The sequence below is a fragment of the Panulirus ornatus genome, chromosome 68 (assembly GCF_036320965.1).
Source record: "Panulirus ornatus isolate Po-2019 chromosome 68, ASM3632096v1, whole genome shotgun sequence".
Classification (NCBI taxonomy): domain Eukaryota; kingdom Metazoa; phylum Arthropoda; class Malacostraca; order Decapoda; family Palinuridae; genus Panulirus; species Panulirus ornatus.
Window position 1 is genome coordinate 10,850,162 of NC_092291.1, and position 18,530 is coordinate 10,868,691.

The 18,530-nt window shown below is 37.0% G+C and overlaps 1 protein-coding gene across 1 annotated transcript in view; it reads left to right on the forward strand.

Annotated features, from left to right (window-relative positions):
- Positions 1 to 18,530, forward strand: part of LOC139747411 (hemicentin-1-like) — a 206,042-nt gene that overhangs the window by 136,633 nt on the left and 50,879 nt on the right. The window contains exons 60-67 of the mRNA XM_071659742.1: positions 5,522 to 5,710; positions 5,951 to 6,126; positions 9,179 to 9,359; positions 9,671 to 9,784; positions 12,922 to 13,113; positions 14,413 to 14,558; positions 15,241 to 15,583; positions 17,264 to 17,367. Of these exons, the coding sequence (XP_071515843.1) occupies positions 5,522 to 5,710; positions 5,951 to 6,126; positions 9,179 to 9,359; positions 9,671 to 9,784; positions 12,922 to 13,113; positions 14,413 to 14,558; positions 15,241 to 15,583; positions 17,264 to 17,367 (1,445 nt within the window). The remainder of the gene's footprint in view (positions 1 to 5,521; positions 5,711 to 5,950; positions 6,127 to 9,178; positions 9,360 to 9,670; positions 9,785 to 12,921; positions 13,114 to 14,412; positions 14,559 to 15,240; positions 15,584 to 17,263; positions 17,368 to 18,530) is intronic.

Below are 18,530 nucleotides of genomic sequence, written 5' to 3' on the forward strand. Positions count from 1 at the left end.
ATGCACTGAAAGTTATGTATAGAAAGTGTTGATTGATTAGTGGTGAATAGTAGAGAGCTGGAATTTTAAGGATTATGTTAGAGAAAGCTCACCTCATACTGTTGGATTTGCGGAAACAAAGCTCACTAAAGAGATAAGATCTCGTTCTGTCCAGAGGGATATACAACAGAAGGAGGAAGAGAGAAGACAAAAGAATTTAAACTACCCAGTACAAATATATAATGATAGCAGTGAAGAAACAATGAGGATGGTAGATGAAGCAGTAAGATGCAAACTTATGAAATGTTAAAGTACTAACAATGGGGGATTTCAATTATAAAGAGAAAGACTGAAGTGATTTTGATTTTCATGGTGACAGAGTCATGGAGACAAGTTCTTTGTGTATATAGGAAAATTTCCTATAGTATCATGTGAATGGACTTACAAGGATGAGTGAGACTGATGCAGCATCATTCCTAGATCTTATCTTCTCGCATACTAACTTGGGTATTGAAACTATCACATAAGATACACCAATTGGGAAAAGCATTCATATGATGCATAAGTTTGATTATATGGTAAATGAGAATGTGAAAGGAGCAGAGATGAGTTTAGACTCAAAGAGGAGGTATGATTAAGGGAGTGAAACCAAGCTTAACAATTTCTATGGTAACAGAAACATAAAGGCTGAGAAAGAGAGTTGAGTGGTTCAATAAATGAAGTCAAAAGGCAAAGAAACTTTATAAGGTGTAGTATTGAAGACAGGCAGTACTACAACCAGCTAGCATTGTTGAGGTATATGAGCAAATGAGGCCTTTTCTTTGTCTGTTTCTGACTTTACCTCACTAACATGGGGAATGATGAACAAGGATTAAAGGAAAAGAAAATTCAGGGAGCAATAAATGAGTCTAGCAGAATAAGATGTGGGAGAAAGAGAAACTTTGGAAGGAATATTGTGGACAAGGTAGTGGATAACCCAAACTTTTTCATTGCTTCAGAAGGGGCACACTGTACCTAGGGATAATTAACATAGTTTAAGGGTTATGAGAGCTCAGTTACAGGAAAGGCTTGAGACCTGAAATTTGTCCACCATAGGTTTTAAAACAGATTGCCGGTGTAGACAGTGGTCGGTTCTTCAGAATATATTAGGACAGAACAACCAGAGGTCATGGGATGAAGCAAGATATAATGTTAAAAAGCTTTAAGAAGTAAATTTATAGTGAAAGAGTGGTTGATGAATGGAATAATCTTAGCAAGTATGTGGTAAATGCAGACAGCATACATAAGTTTAAAAGATTGTACAGTAATAGAGAATGTTCAAGAGATGGGGACCAATGAGTATAAAACTCCTCATACAGCAAAAATAAGTAATTACAAGAGACTAGTTGAGCTTCAGCCCCATCTCAGGAGACTAGAAAAGTTTCCCCCACATCACAGGAGACAAGAGGAGGTTTAGCCTCGTATTAGGAGACTGGTGGAGCACCAGCCCCATCACATGAAACTAATGGAACTCCAGCCATATCATATGAGACTAATACAACTGTAGCCCCATCACAGGAGATTAGTTGAGCACCAGCCCCATGCTAGGAGACTTGTAGAGTTCCAGCCCCATCTTAGGAGACTAGTGGAACTCAAACCCACATCACATAAGACCTATGAAGCTCCAGCTTCATCGCATGATACTAATAGAACTCCAGTCCGATCACAGAACACAATTGGAAGTCGAGCCTTAAAACTGGAGCCTAGCTGAGCTCCAGTCTCCTCTCAAGAGACTAGTGAAACTCCATCCCTTTTACATGCCAGTACAAATTACAATCTTCGTAAGTCTCGGTGCGAGAGGAAAGTCAAGAGACCAGCAGCGGTACCATTGTCGTTGGGTAAAAGACGGATACAGTTTAATGAGTCTGCCTGAGTACTGCCAGGACAGAGTGATGGGCCTATCTGAGTAATGCCAGGACACACAGTGATGGGTTAGCATAACTAATGTCAGGCACAGTTTGCGAGTCTTCCTGAATAATGGAGGGATACAAGGTGATGGATCTGCCTCAGTAATACCAGGATGGGTCTGCCTCAGTGCCTCAGTAATGCGAGGACAATATGGTAGGTGTGGTAGTCGTGCCGGAGTAATGGCAGGACACAGTATGGTATGTGTGCTGGAGTAATACCAAAAGACAGCATGATAGGTTTACTTGATTAATTCCAAGACTCGGTATGGTGTGTCTGCCTGAGTAATGCCAGGAAACATTATGATAGGTCTGCCTGAGTAATACCAGGACGCCTTAATGGGCTAATTCGAGATCCTGCCACGGAAATATAATATTGATACAAAAGAAATAATGTGGTTTCTTTGCCTTTAAAAAATGAGGGTTGAATTATGCAAGGATGAAGTATGCTTGAGATAGACTAGTACTTATGACAAGAGTCCTGTCACCTTGCAACCGGCACACTGGACAGTGTTTACGACTTTATATTGTTCTTAGAATTATTCAATGAATTATTCACAGGTAATATGCGTGAGCCGGCCGTGTTGTGAAGTGAATAAATCGTTGCAGATTATGGCTTTTAGGATGTTTGTGGTGCTGATTTGAGAATGCTCGTATTCCACGAGGTTCTAAAGATAATAGGTACACTTTGATTAGCTGTTGGTCATGGTGAAAGTGAGATTCACCATTTATGCCTGGCTGATGAGAAAAACGTTTTCATAACCTCAGAAATCTTTTTGTAAAGGGTTTCTATCTTGCGCATGCGCATCCTGTTCTGCATCTACTGTTGGATGGGAAGTTCCTGTTTCAAGAAACATTTTTCTTTATATTATAGGACATATTTAGCTCTCAGGTTCAAGTATAATTCTGCTAGACTGGGAAGTAGAATGAATGATTGGTTGAATAATAATCATTAGTTTCGTAATCGTTTTTGGTTTCGTAATGCCCATACCCTTACTGAAGGCAATAAGGCAACCTTGAAGATGTCACGAAAAGGCTTATTTAGTTGTGGAGTCAACTTTCACGTAACTCTTTCTGATATTTCAAAAATACAGTTCTTTTGTTTAATGTCTTTAAATGACTAAAAAGCCATGTGCACATTAACGACAGGATTACTGAAGCTAGACCAAGTGAGAGGGAATCGTTGCTCTGGCCCGAGCTTATTTTCCCCGCTGTCGTCGGTATTTCCATATCGTTATATAATACGCTACATTTTTTTTTTTACTTCGCCTTTGTACTCTTAAGTTTTAAGCGAGGTGTTGGAAAGTTAAAAGAAAAAAAAAAGGACTCTTAGAACCAAATTAAGGACTCTCAGAGCCTAATTGGGTTCCCTCCTTTCAAATCAGGTATGGGGGAGGTTGCATGCCCTATGGCCCGTGCTGCCTCTTGACACCTTTTCTATAAAGATTTTATTACTTTGTGAAAGGCATTGTGAAATTACGTTTTTGCAGTGGGCCCCTATTTCTCAAACCTTCATCGTGCATTATTACTGTCAGCATGCACAATATCATCGCTCAGTTTATTCCATTTGACTGATATAGTGATACCGTGTTTTAATTCTAACAAGCTTTTCCCACAATTTCATATAAAGGCCTTTGAATTGTCTGTAGTTGCATCTGATGAAGTGTTTCCCTGATAATATCAACGTGGTGGACAATTATGTGGCCTGTAACTTGTTCCCACTAATTCTGGTAGTCTGTTGCATTTCACACACGTATTACCATTAAGTTTCATGTTTTACCCCTATTATTATGTGGGGTGGAAAACCAGAGATTGTAATGATGACTAATGATTATGTACACTTACCTAAAACATTCTCCTCTGTTGGGTGAAATGGCTGAAAGTTGGCCGAGCAGCCATTTTTATACCATGTCCCGCGTTGTGCCAGATGTCGCTGGGCCGCTCGGGTACTGCCGTTTTAAGGGGAGTGTTTATTTAATGAACTTCTTAACCTAGATCAGAGAGCATGTCCAATACAGCAACAATCATGGCTTATGCATTGGTTGTGGAAATGAATCTGAAAGAAGTATGGAATCCCCAAAAAAGAAAACTGGACAAATGGCCGAAAACTGTTCCAAATAGTACGTTTATAATGAAGCAGGCTCGTGTGAGGTGTGCTACGCGCTAGCCCTTCCTCATAGGGAAATTTTCGTCATCGGTGCATTACGTTTCTCTCTCTCTCTCTCTCTCTCTCTCTCTCTCTCTCTCTCTCATGGCTCCGCTCGACATCTCGGAACACAAATACCGTTATACAGGACAGTACAATAATTCGAAACCTATTTCTCACGTAACGACAGCCCCGATAGCACGCTGTGCATAACAACAAAGTTGTACTCCAGTCCTGTAAAAGTTGTGCAAGATAAACTTTCCCGACACATCACTCTTCCCAAGATGATTGTAAAACTTTCTCTCGAAGTTTAGGAATGGCGGCCGAAATGTCTTCAGTGTGAGCGAGTGTTACGCTGGAAATATACACGACCGACTGAATAACTTACTTCATGACTGTTTTGTCATTGATGTCACCTTTTAAAGGAATCCTCCTGGTCCCAGGTAGGATGAAGATATAAGTGTGATCACTAACTTCACTAATGATATTTATTTAGTTCGTCAGCCATTGTGCAAATACCATTTCTTGTTTATGTATTGTTAAACGGGGGACACACATTCCGACTGACATCTGGTTACCTTAATTTTTCATTATGTATATATATATATATATATATATATATATATATATATATATATATATATATATATATATATATATATATGCTCGAACCCGGGACCCCTGCATGGCATGGGGAGTGCTACTGCTTGCTTGGTATTCAAATAATCATTTAAATATTGGGAAATCATAGCCTAGCTGTATCGCTCCCCGGGTTGGACCCTGTCTGGTAGAGGTTTGTAAGATAAAAATATATTGTCTTAAATTTATCATACAATGAAGTCGGTGCAAGAAATCTTAAGAGAATGAAATTTTAAAGAATCCTTCTTGCTGCAGATTTCATGAAGTTGCTACAGCGCGAGTAAAATTATATGAACACAGAATAATGGCAGATATTGGCAAAAGTTTATGACATGACAAGAGCGCATTATGATAGCAGCTTCGTGCAAAAAAATAGTTGGTTACATATGATACATTACATATGCATCATCTCAAGTTTGTGATTGGCTCCTCTTCTTTAGTGATGGACTTTGCACGGACAAAAACACACCCCTGTTTAAGGCCATCAGAAAAAGCAATCTCGTATAGACGTAAATAACCACTTGTATATTCGCGTGCATGGTTGGCATACACTTAGACAGGAGGCCACAAAATTTTCTTATACGAGAAATATTGAAATTGATTTTCCTTATAAAAAGCGCAACACACTGTATATACTATTCATATTTTTTCTTTTGATTTTTAGAATAACAACTGAATTCTCATTGTTCCTCTCTATCTAGATGGGTAACAGTATTTCATATTGTGTTACACGTATGTATATATATACATGTATACAATTGTATGATACATTTTGTTTAATTTTTGATACCTGATGAGCCTAACTCCTTTACAGCCCCTTCTATTTTGTGGTCAAGGAGTGGAACCTTGCTTGGGGTCAGTGGCCATGGCAATGTAGGTATTAGCAGTGATGGAAAGATCCTGAGAATTGTACGTGTGAGCAGTGAGAATGCAGGTGTTTATACCTGTACTGCTTCTAATGCTGCAGGCATCCTCGACATACCTGTGACATTGGACGTGTTAGGTAAGTTACAGAACCGTACATTTTCTCTCATTCATTCCCCTCTACAGGCACTGAGGTGGTCTGTACATAGATTTTATCATATCGTAGCTAATGTTTACCATGCCTGGCGTGCTGTGAACCCTAGATGCCCTCTTGTGATCTTCACTAATCTAAATCGTGTGACTAGATGGACTTGCTTTTAACCCTGAGTGACTATATGTCATCTTACTTTGTATACCCAACTGACCCAGTTTTGTACAGTGCCTCCACAGATTACTGGGACAAAGCCAGGCCGAAACCAGTGGGAAGGAGAGGAAGAGCAAATAACAGTGATGGAAGGAGGGCACGCGTCGCTCGAGTGTCACCTGACGAAGGGTTCCCCTGCCCCCATCAGGCAGTGGTTCGTTGGTGACGATCTTCACGAGCCGCCTCACTCAGTAAGTGATCAACTTACTGAAACAGTGAGTAAAAGATTTGAGAAGCAGGTGTGTCATCGTTACGTGATCGACATCATAAGATTTAACCAACCACATTGAACATTAAATGAAACTGAGTGAAAATTGAGAAATTTGTGGGCCAGAAACTTACCATATGGGCTACACATGGTAATTACTGTCACATAATCACAAAACTTTTAGAATATAGGACCATCAACGTTTGTCTTCTATTTAGTTATTTAGAGTTTTCCTTTTGTTTCAGTTATTTAGGTTTGCGGAAGCCATTGAGGTAAGATATTTGATAGATATTAGAAATATGTCATATCTTGTTGATGGGAGTGATTCAGAATCATTGTCAAGTGCTGAAGGCGGTCGACAAGCATGGTGTTAGCCATCTTGATATAGATATTTCTTTTTAATCGTTTCAGTTTAGAAAAGGAGCTTTTGAAAAATGTACGTGGTTCAGTACATTTGAAAGATCTTTACTGCCAAGTTTCGAAAATTATGGGAATGCCTCCTCAAAAGAAGTATCATGGCTCTTGTTTTACTTTCTTAATTTAAAAAAAGGATCAGACGGAAGCTCATCTAATTGTAGCTGAAGATCAGATGACATTATTTCAACTGTAGTTTCAACGGGGTCACTTATAATAGTCAGGAAAGTCAACAACCACGTGGTAAGCCAAGCGCGTGCATTACATGAAATATAAACGGCAGTGTCGCGTGATTGGCAACATTTGTTAAGGTTGAAATGCCTGACAATTAAAATTAGGCTGTTTCTACATCATTATTTTGTTAGAGAGGAGAGTGTAAAAGTAACATTACAGGGAGAGAGAGAGGAAAAATTAAGACCGTAAATTTCGCCGTGTTGACGTTTGATGTGTTGAATGATAAGCTAGCCTCATTGCTTGTATGCTTTCCTTAGTTCTCTCATCTTTCGTAGAAAGTAATTTATTTTGTTGAAATTCGCTTGACTTACAGTAGTAGGCATTTATGTGCTAGAAATGATAAAGTGAACCGTAACTCCATTGCTAATGCCAAATGACATTAAGGATTCGGATGAAGAGCTGGCTGGAAAATAATCATGTTTGATTATTTGGATGTCATATGTTTAAGAACAAATGACTAAAGGACATCACTATTTATTGGAGTGTAGGACCCTAGCAGCAGCCTACTAAGGTTTCTGTAAATGATAAAAAAGTTTAGATATGTTTTTGTTGAGTCAGGAGAAACTGCATTATAGATCAATCAGTGAGGAGGAGCCTCCCATTTTCTGAAGCTCCTTATTGGATGGTATGTGTTTATATATCTATTTCTTCATTTGATAATTTATTTGTGGGTGAATCTGCAGGCTTCTTGTGGGTCTCAAATAATTTTCTCATTGGCGGTATGCTGCTCAAGAGAACATAATTGGACTACCCTGATATGTACCATAGTGATTAGCCACTCACTTGGCTTTCTGTTAGTTCAGTCCCATTTATCTGCTCAAAGGTACAGTAAACCCAAAGATCTTGGCCTGCTAAATGTTGATAGAAATGACTCATGTCCAAAAGTGTGTTAACCACTTCATAAGTTGGTCTTCTAGAACTTTGTAGGTCAGTTATCCATCTTTAACTAAGTCTCATCTGTGATAGTGTTATAATGTCTTTCTTGAAAATCTTTTTCTCTTCCTTCTCCTTTTATTTATTTCCTCAGTATTTCACTCTTTTGTTTAGAGAATAGAGGTACAACAATGGCTCGCTGATAAAGTGCACAAAACTACTTTGAAAATAGGCTCAATGATTCTTCTTCTGAAGCCATTCAGGTAGGCACCTAGCATATGAATGTGAAAAACTTTTCCTCAACTCTCGTTCAGCATTTATCTCTGCCCTTGATATATGCAAGTATGTTATCCATGAGGAAATGCATTCCTTTATCCAAAGGAAGTGCACATCTCTGCCGTTGATATATGCAAATATGTTATCCATGAGGAAATGCATTCCTTTATCCAAAGGAAGTGCACATCTCTGCCCTTGATATATGCAAGTATGTTATCCATGAGGAAATGCATTCCTTTATCCAAAGGAAATGCACATCTCTTACATATCCATATCTCCTCTTTGTTTTCAGGAAACAGAAATCACATTTTAGAACATTCCAGTAACGGGTACTCAGCCTTTCAGTCCTTCACTTTCTTTTTCATCTTAAGGTGTAAAGAAGTGAAATGAGGATATGACCCTTTAGATTAATGTAACCTAATATTGTAAGACTTAAAACATCAAAAAAGAAAAGGAACAAATCTTCTTTAACAGTTATAATTCCAAAGTTTCTTTAGCATTATGATAGATTATCATCCTGGATGTGAGCTTATTTCTGTCATGTGTTATCCTGGAGCCCAAATAAAACTTCATGATGATGGTAGATCATCATATTTCCTTGTACTATATCACCACTATCCATCAAAATTGCACCTGTTTTTTCCCATGTTGCAGTGTGTTTATGTTTGAGGCTGCTAGATGGTCAGGTATCATTTACATGCTCCAATAAGTCCTGCTTTGGTGTTCGTAGGTTAACTGATGGCTCATTACTGCTAATGACATATGGCATTTCCGTGTAGCTCATAACGGCTCCAGGAGATTTGAATTATTGCATTAAACATTAGCACCTATCTCATATGTGTGTTGTCATCTGCTTTCAAGTGTAACATCTGTGTTTGTAGGAATGAAAAATCCAAATGCATGTTGGCTTGACCCTATTTGATAAGGCTTTTTTGTGGGGAGGAAAGCTTGGCTTTTTCATTACCTCACTTTTTGGCCTCCCATGTTAGAGAAAATTGCTTTTCCTGACTTCAAAACTTGTGCTGTATAGTAGTGTATGATTTTTATCAAGAGTTTGATATTAGGTGTTCTTAAAAGTGCTCTCTGTTTCTCTTTGGAAAGATCTTTTTTATATATGATCTTACCAACTTGTTACAAAAGACTTTCAGACTAATGTTACATACCCTAACTGATATAATAAGGTAGTAGTTTCACTGTTGAGAAACTATTTTCATAGTTAACTGATGATTTCATGTTAGGTTGTTGGTGATGGAGAGAAGCTGGTTATCACAGGAGCTAAGGTGGATGATTCAGGAATATATCGATGTGTGGCAGAGAACTCAGCAGGCAAAGACTCTAAGATGGTGCGAGTAGCAGTACAGGCTCCACCCAGGGTCAACATCACAGCCCTGCCAGAACATGCTACTGTCCTCACACCAGGTCAGGGCCTTAATTTCTGCTACAGGAATAGCTACACATTAAAAACTACCAGTTAGAGATTTATAATAGTTGAGTGAATAGCTATAATCATAAAAGTGAAACAAGAAATCAACCCTTTGCCCTTTGGGAAAGTAAATGCCTTTTACACATTGCTAATCTACCATAGCAGTGATAGCAGCCTGCTTTCATGGTCCTGTGTTCACACTTTGCCAGTCAGGTAAAGAGAAATAATCTTGCCGTTGTATGCAAATGATTCTTTATATTTATGGTATACTGTTTAGTTGGTTAGTTATAATAGAATATATCTGCAGGTGGAGCTGAGGCAATGTTGTTGCCTGCTGATGGTCGGCCACGAAACACATCTGTCAAAACCACCTTCACTACCACAGAAGACCAGACTGTCACCCTCACCTGCCCTGTTACTGGTTAGCAGATCTGTACAAGCATAACTATTATGCCAATGTTATGCATTTTGTCGATGATAACAAAGATGTATTGCTGTATCACTTATACCAGAGGATGAAAATCCTTTTTTTGGTTTATGTGTATTCTATAGCATCAGTTATAATTAGGTACTGTATCTTGTGAATATAAAGCTTTGGTAAGGTATTTATCTAATAGTATTGATCATTGAACCAAAACCTCTATCATACTGCTGTAATTTTGTCTTTTAGAAATATAGGTGGAATTCCATCAAATTCTGTTTATGAATTCTATCATATCTTGATCAGCCACTTCCATTGCATCCATTTGTTAAGATATGTATAGGGGCATATTGATCATTTTGATTAGTTATTTCATCATCCATAGCTTCTTCATTTGTGCTGGAAACTGACATATAGTGTTGATTAGTATTTGGCAAATCTTCTGGGGTCATTTTCATAGATTCCCACTCAGAAAGGTCCAGCCTCTAACTGATCAAATATACAAATCGAAGTTTTGAATTTTGTTCCATAGTTTGAATTACTTCCACCTCATTTCCTTTGTTCTTTCCATTACAACTCTATTATTTCCCTGTCAGCAGTTCTCATTCCTCCCTCTAATATTTATATCTTTTTAGTGCATGTCTCATCTTTTTCTTCCATTCAGTTACGACTATGTCTTTCTTATTAGCTTTTGCTATTGAACCCATTTCTTTCCTCTAGCAAGTTTGTGCTTCACTTGTCCATTGTTTCCTTTTTTTCTGCTTATCTGTTCCTTAGTTACATATCCTTTGCCATTTGCTCATCTTGATGTGTCAAGAGGGTATCCATTGTCTCTTACCCTAAAGGTTTCTATCTCCAATACTTCATTTCAGTGGTTGGTATTGATAGAATTTAGTGTTTATACCAAGCCTTTTTTAGTAGAACTTTGACCTCATTTTTTTTTCTTGTTTCGATAGTCAATCTTGGCTGCTTTGTATGGAGTCTGGTTACTGAACGAAGACTTATTTCTTGGATATCATCACTCAGGGAACTTAGCTTCATTTGCTTTTAAACTTATTGCTACTGTAGCTTTCAGTCTGATTCAGTTTGATACTAAGAAAGCTATCTCAGAAATCTCATTTGGTATCAGATAACTCACCTCCTGACTCCTCTCATCCAGAACAGACTGCACACCCGCCCCCTCTACAAAACTCCTGCATTCACCTCCCCAACCACCCCATCCACAAACAAATCAAACAATAATGGAGACATACCTTGATGATTTCTTAGAGATTACTGATCTAGCAAAATTTTACTTTATAACCCTGGATTGTATTAGAAGACTGGGGAATCAGAATGTACAGATGACCCCCGACTTATGATGGCTTTACTTTACGGTGGTGAAATATTCAACACTCTATTATAAAGTAGGCTTTGTGTTAGGCGATTTTTATCCGTCTGTAGGTTAATGTGAGTGTTCTGAGAATGTTTAAGGTATACTAGGCTAGTTTATGATGTTTGTTAGGTTAGATGTACAGTATTAGATATATTTTTAACAGGATATTTTCAACTTATGATGAGTTTCTTGGAATGTAACCCCATTGTAAGTTAGGAGCATCTGTATCCTTAAATCAAAATCTTTAGATTGTTTGCCCAGTCCTAGCACTGAGCAGGATGGATAGTGTTAGGAGATAGATTTCTGGTTTTCTTGGTGATGTCTCTTTCTGGTTACTTATCATTCAGGAAAGTCTGCTGAAAGTCTCCCCCAATATATCTGTTATACCTCTTCCAGCCTAAAGGAATAGTGTTAAGCACTAACGCATGGGTGTTTTTGGCCTGTTTGTGGTATACAAACAATAGTATGTGCTAGTGTTCTGTAGACATTGTGGCTTTTATCATTTGTTGTTATGTTTTTAGTTTCCTTGCACCATAGTTCTTATGCATAATCCACTATGATTGTTTTTATCCTCCATCCGCTGAGGCTACCTCACACATGATGTGTCTGAAACATCATCAAACAACCTAGTGTTAGGTTATGAATTTCTGTTCCATATGGAGACATGTACTAGTCATTGATTCCTGTCTTAACAAATCATGTATCTCTTAATACCATCACACTGGTACCTGTACACTACCTGTGTTCATGAGATTTAGACCTTAAGTATTGATATATTACAGTACAAGTAAGGAATAATTTACAGTTATATTTTTAACTTTTTCTGCCTCAGACTGTATTAAAACACATTTACTTTCTGTTGCATGATTGATTGTACTCTTCTCTTTCCTAGATAGGATACATTTATGTTAATGGTAGAGTTATCAGCATTTATTTTTTTTAATTACTCATTGATGTCATAATGTAAGAAGAGCCTTTGTAGGTGACTGATACACTCATCCCCATGAAAACAAATGTTCCATTACAGTTCAGGACAATTTCCTTTGGACTTCACAAGAGAGTGGCCCTAAAGTACAAGAAGTGCTTTGGTTACATTGTTGCTTGTATATAGGGATGTACTGGCTAAGCATTAGAAAAATTATATAATCATGTACTCGTTATAATCCACCAATGTAATATTTCAATGGTGCATTGTTTGTTGTAGAATCCTGTTGTTCTGTTGACTTTGTAACATAAAAGGCTTGACATAATACCCCATTGTTGAGTATCCCAGTTCTAGAAAATCCTTGCTGAGAAGACATTCCACAGTTGAAGTAACCTATTGAAACATTTAGTAATGTATTATTCAAAAGTTGTAGTAACCCATGAATATATTATCTTGCTAATGTTTTGGCCTTTATTGTAATAACATTCTTATTTAGGAACACTGGATATGATTTGAACAAAGTATTGAAACTCATTGATTTAGTGAAACAAATGAAGTAGCATGTATACAGCACTGAATATCTATATGAATAGTGCAGGAAGTAGTTGGCTTACCACTTCTTAGTTTGAGTAGTGCTTAGATTTTATACTTAAACAGGTGATCTAGTAATTCATAATGCTTTACTTAAGAGATGTATTTGCACTCATATAGTAACTTAATTTTTAATGCCCCTCAGAAACAGTTGATAGATTTTTGTTCCAATTGATAAAAGAAACCCTTTGAATAAGTAGTGTCCTTAGGAATGTGTTTCTCATGCCATCTTCCTCCTTTTGATAGGATCACCTACACCACGTCGTCTGTGGTTCCGAGGGCCCCAGGCCCTTGTGTCCTCTTCCAGGTTAGTTGTAGGTGTAGGTGGACGGGACCTCACCATTGTGGGTGTAATGCCAAAAGATGCTGGGGAGTATGTGTGTGTGGCTGTCAACCCAGCAGGCGAGGCACAGCTCACTACTGCATTGGTTGTCATTGGTATGTAGTCTGGGATGATACACTGTTTATTCAATGTTATTAAGATGATTGATTGACTGAAAAACTTGATATTACATCAGACTTTTAGTAATTAAAAGTTTATAAATTTATTATGACTTATATACTTGTAATTTTTGAACCAAGTGGTGAAAAGGTTCCCAGTTTTGAAAAGAGTAGGAAAATGTTTTTTTTTATTCATTATTCTTTCTTTCTCTCTTGCACATAAGTGCCTCCATTGCACATGATCAAAATTGATATTTCGTTTATATTCATATTTGCATATAACCTACAGGTAGGTCTCCACCTCCAACATCCATAGTTCACAAGTATCTAAATTCTGAATGCCTGCATGTATAAGATTCCTGCCAAAATAATGCTAAAGTCTCTGAAGTATAGATTTGAGACAGTATTAATATATGCTGTTTTCAATTATATCTGGTTGTTTTTGTCCTTATAAAGGCAGTCACTAAGCATTCGGCTCCTTGCTCCTAATCTAACATGTAACTGCCTTGTCCCTTCTTTTTCCTGTTCATAATCCTCTCTATACTTCAATTAAGGCCTTGATGTAGACTTTTGTCCGTGACTGGAGCCTCCTACAAAATCAAAATCTACCTTTCAGTAAATTTCCCTTGATAAAAGTAGAGGCAAAACAAAAAGATCTGTTTATCAGTATATCTTTGTGTCTGTCTGTCTGTCTCTCTTTTTTTCTCTCTGTATGTACTTGTATGACACCACCTACTTAAGGTTACACCACGAGTAAAAGGAGGAACAGAAGGGGGCCAAGTAAGGATTTCCCTCAAAGGAACAGTCCTCTGTTCTTAACGCTACTTCGCCAACGTAGAAGATGACTAATAGTATGAAAAAAAATGAGGATATATGTGTCAGAGGTGGAGGGAACGAGGAGAAGTGGGAGACCATATTGGAGGTGGAAGGATTTAGACAAAACATTTACAGAGATCAAAAAAGATTTAGTCCCGAAACAGAACCCTAGGGCACTCAATTTGTGACCTCCACTTATGTGGAGAGGGCACCCTTACATTTGTCCTCTTATTCCTGCTTTGTAATACTATTTCTTAATAGGCTCCCATATGGGACTGTGTCAAATACTTACTGGCAGTCAAAATAGGAACAAGTCTATCCAGCCTTCTCTTTGGTCTAAGACAGAGTTCACTGTGTCATAGAAATCTAAGGTTTAGGAAAGTAGGTCATGTGTGTGTATGCGTAAAATTATTGATGATAATAAGTCTCAATGGAAACTCAGAATTTTAAGACCATCTACTTGTTCATTTGTTATTTAAGGTCGCCCTGTGTTGGAGGGTGATCCTGAAGAAGAGATATCAGTCGTGGAGGGTAATGGGGCATTTCTGGAGTGTAAAGTCAAGATTTCATCTCCTTTTACACAGAATGGTCTTTGGAAACAATCTCATCACATCACTTGGACAAAAGTAAGCATGACAACAAATGTTTGTGTCTGGGAAGAGTTTAAACTGATGTTGAGTTGGCATTTAGTAATGCGTGGGAACTTGTTAGATGATGCCATGAAACAGGTTTATTAAACAGTAATTTTTATTACATGCATTGCTAATCAGTATTCAAAAACTATACTTTCTTCTAGCTTTTTTATTAGTTTTGGTGCTTTATCAATAACTTTTTGCTTAAAGGGGTTTATCTCGTCCATGGATTTCTGTGAATTATTCTTGGGGCTAAATGAACTAGTTTCCACTAAAACCTGTGTAAATTTATACCTCAACAAATTCACAAACACCTTTTGAATTTTGTATTGGAATGGACATTGCTTCAAAAGTAGGCAAATGTTATGTCACCTTTGGTACCACCTGATCATTTGCTGTAGATGAATCCTGCCCTGGGTTGGAGACGGGGATACGTGTGAGTACATGCTGTATACCATGATGCCCTCAGGCTTCTCCATTCCTCTAACTTGTAGTAATTATGAATACTTTGTTTTGATAACACCTTTCCTGTAAAGTAAGTCTTTGAATTTTTCTTTCCATTTTTCCTGTAGCAAATTGATGTAAACACCTTTCCCTGCACATTATGTATAGCAAGGTGTGAACAGTGATTCTGTTTGCAATGTTTATCCTTTATGGCATGTTTTATTTTGAACAGGCAGGAAACCATCTTGAGAAAACTGTTCCATTGGTGCAGAAGAACCCAGACATGTCAGTATTGAGTAATTGGGCAGAAGAAGATTTTTATAACTATTTGGACAATATAATGTCTGAGTATGATGTACCTTATAATGGATTGTTCAGCACAGCAGCTCCAGTTGATAACCTTGAAATTGACTGGAATAGATGGAGAAAGCAGAACACATCATGGTACAAGATCTCAAGTGATAATACTCGGTTAACTCTTCCAAAAGTGACCAAGCTCGAGGAAGGATTATATATGTGTGAAGTCTCTAATGAAGCTGGAATCACTAAGAGGACTTTTCGTGTTGATGCTTTAGGTAAGTATAAATAAGTTTATTCAACAGATTGGGCTTTTTAAGGCTTAGAGTGATTTTTTAAGTACAGGTGAATTGTTTTCATGTAAGTAATGATTGTCTTCAAAATCATACAGGCATTTTAACTTTTTCACTCGCTCAAGACACCTGTGATACTATGTAAGAGAAATGGTTTTTCATGATTTGATTTATTTACAGAAAAAAATATTGTTTCTAATGGCATTCCTACAAAAAGGCTTAAAGGTGCTTGAGTCCCAGATTTTTATTACTTAAAGAAGCATTGAAAAACATGCCCCTCAGTCTGGTCCAGTTTGAGTAATTAAAATCAAGCACAGGAAATTAGATTTGGAACTTTCTACTTCCTTAAGTCATTCCCAGTAACTGTGACTTGGCACTTTTAGAAAGGCAAATGTTTTCACTTCCTCCAAAATTTTATAGATATTTTTCCTCATCTATTGTTTCTTCCCATCATTAACATCAATATATTTCAGTTTAGGCATAACTTTGATGTGCACTTTTGTTTATGAAAATAAAAAGCTGCCCTGACAGTATTATTTCATCCATGCTATCGTCTTCCATGTGTAAGCTAACAAACAGAATAGTCACATAATTTTTATCGTCCTTCATATGGGATAAATTCATATCCCAAGTGTGGCCAAGTGTCATAGTCATTCTGTCCACCTGTCCACAGTACAAGTCAGGTTGTGTTGTATGTTATAATGGATTCTTTTCTTTAGTCCTGAGGAAAATATCTTCATATACTGACAGTAGATTGGTGAAATTAATTTCTTAATGAAAATGCCTTTTTGATATTCTGGCTAGTTTTCCTGTTTGTAGACATCCGTACTGTAGTTTAGATATCCGAAAACCTACTACCACACATTGCCCACACCGAATGTGCTTGACCAAGTACATGCCTTTTCTTATGTAGCCTTTATTTTTATGTTATACCTGTAGAATATTTGTTATGATATTACTTTTTATGTATGCTGCAGATGTTTCTTTAATAGTTCTTGTGATTATGAACATAGTGTTCAGTAACATGATCACAGAAAATGTTCATGGCATTAGTACTGGTATGATAAGTACCCATGAACACATGGCAGGAATTGGAGTTCCATTTTGATGAACATCCTCTTTCCACTGTCCATGTTAGAAATGCCTTCTGCTTTTACATCTTTTGGTAAGTTTGACGCAAGAATTTCTATTCAGATTATTTTTATGTCAACTATAATGCATTGCAGACTCTTTAGGATAATTTTGCCCTTCATTGTCATCTGTCCATACACCCATTCAATCACCACTTAAATCTGCAACATGACCTTGGTCCTAACTTAAAAAGTCCAAATCAGATACTCATTAAACTCTATACAGTTGTTTCCAAGTATCTAAAGAATTGGTCGACATAAGACCCAGAGCTCTAGTTTTGATTATTTCTAAGTCATGCCTTTTGTAAAGAGGTTGAACATGGTAATCATCGTACCGTAAAATTTGAGGGAAATGGTATAATTAATAAGATGGCATTAATGAGAGCATTCATTCACATGTGCCCTCTCAGCTAACATAGTAAAATGTAGATACTTTTTATGGCTAGTTTGATTTATTTTTTAATGATCCAGCAGCCATGATGAGCAGTTGGCTGACATGGGAAATAATTTTTGTTTTGCTATGGCTTTTCTACAGTGCCTCCAGACATTGATACTGTGCAGGATGTGAAGAACTACCAAGCAGCTGTTGGAGAGCCAGTAGTATTTGAATGTGATGCCAGTGGGGATCCACCCCCAGAGGTAAATTGCGTTGTTATACTTGCACTGTAAGACTAGCTATGTTTAGTAATGAAGTCAGCTTAATTGATTTACTCAAATTTTGCTCTTTTTTGCATTCCAGTCTACCTTAATAGAGGAGAGTATACAAGAGTGTGATGAGATATTCCTTGACCAGGGTGTTTTCAAAGCAATTTTGCATGAGATTTCCTACAGCATACTGGGAAGTATGCTCATTATGCTGAATAATTGCAATTATTTTTTAAGTATACTTAAGTATACATGTTTGAACTTGAACAAGAAGAGATACCTCAGTTAATGCTAAACTTAATGGATGAGATATTAAGTCTGAAACAGTTGAAGAATGAAGAAGAGAATTATTGAAAACATGGAATTATTGATGTTGATAGATATTTTAATTTGATTAAAAAAGAAATTTCTTTTTGAATTTCAATTAAGAAAGAAAAAGTATACTGAACATGTGTGATATAAATGTTACTCATCATATTCTTAATATATTGCATAGTTATTCACTGCTGCATTGTTGTTGCATGAAATACCTAGAAATGGTTTAGACAACAAATTTTGTGTCATTTAGAAAAGTAAATGGATCTCTTGTGCATGTTGTATTGCATGTAGACTTATACATAGATTTTTGATAATTTTTACACTTGGATGCATATCATCTTTATACATTTGTTATGTTGTTTTCATCCTTTAGTTTGGCAAGAGAGGAAATATTTTTGTGTCATGTGCAATAGTAAGGAAGACCATTGTCTTTTTTTGATCTGTCAGTCATCTGCTTGGATTGATATCTAAATGAATGACTTGAAAACATCTGAAATGAAATGACTTTGAGGAGGATTGACACATGTTCCAGCCTTCTGCCAGTTCGATATAAATGTCACATGAACCTTGATTCTTTAACGTAAGCTTTATACTGTACTTTTTGGGAAAGTCCTCAGTTGCCAGGCAATTATAATTCCAATATGTATAAATTTCAAGTAGTAAGTATTTGAAATTATTAGTATTCTCTTAGCATTAGTGGTAAAGAGTCAAGCCCTGACATGAAAACCTCAATTAGTTATTGCAACATCCAGTTGAGATAATTCTACGGATGAATGTGACAGTTTGGTCAGTTTTGCATCACACATCTTCAGAAGTTTCTATTTAGAACCTGGCAACTT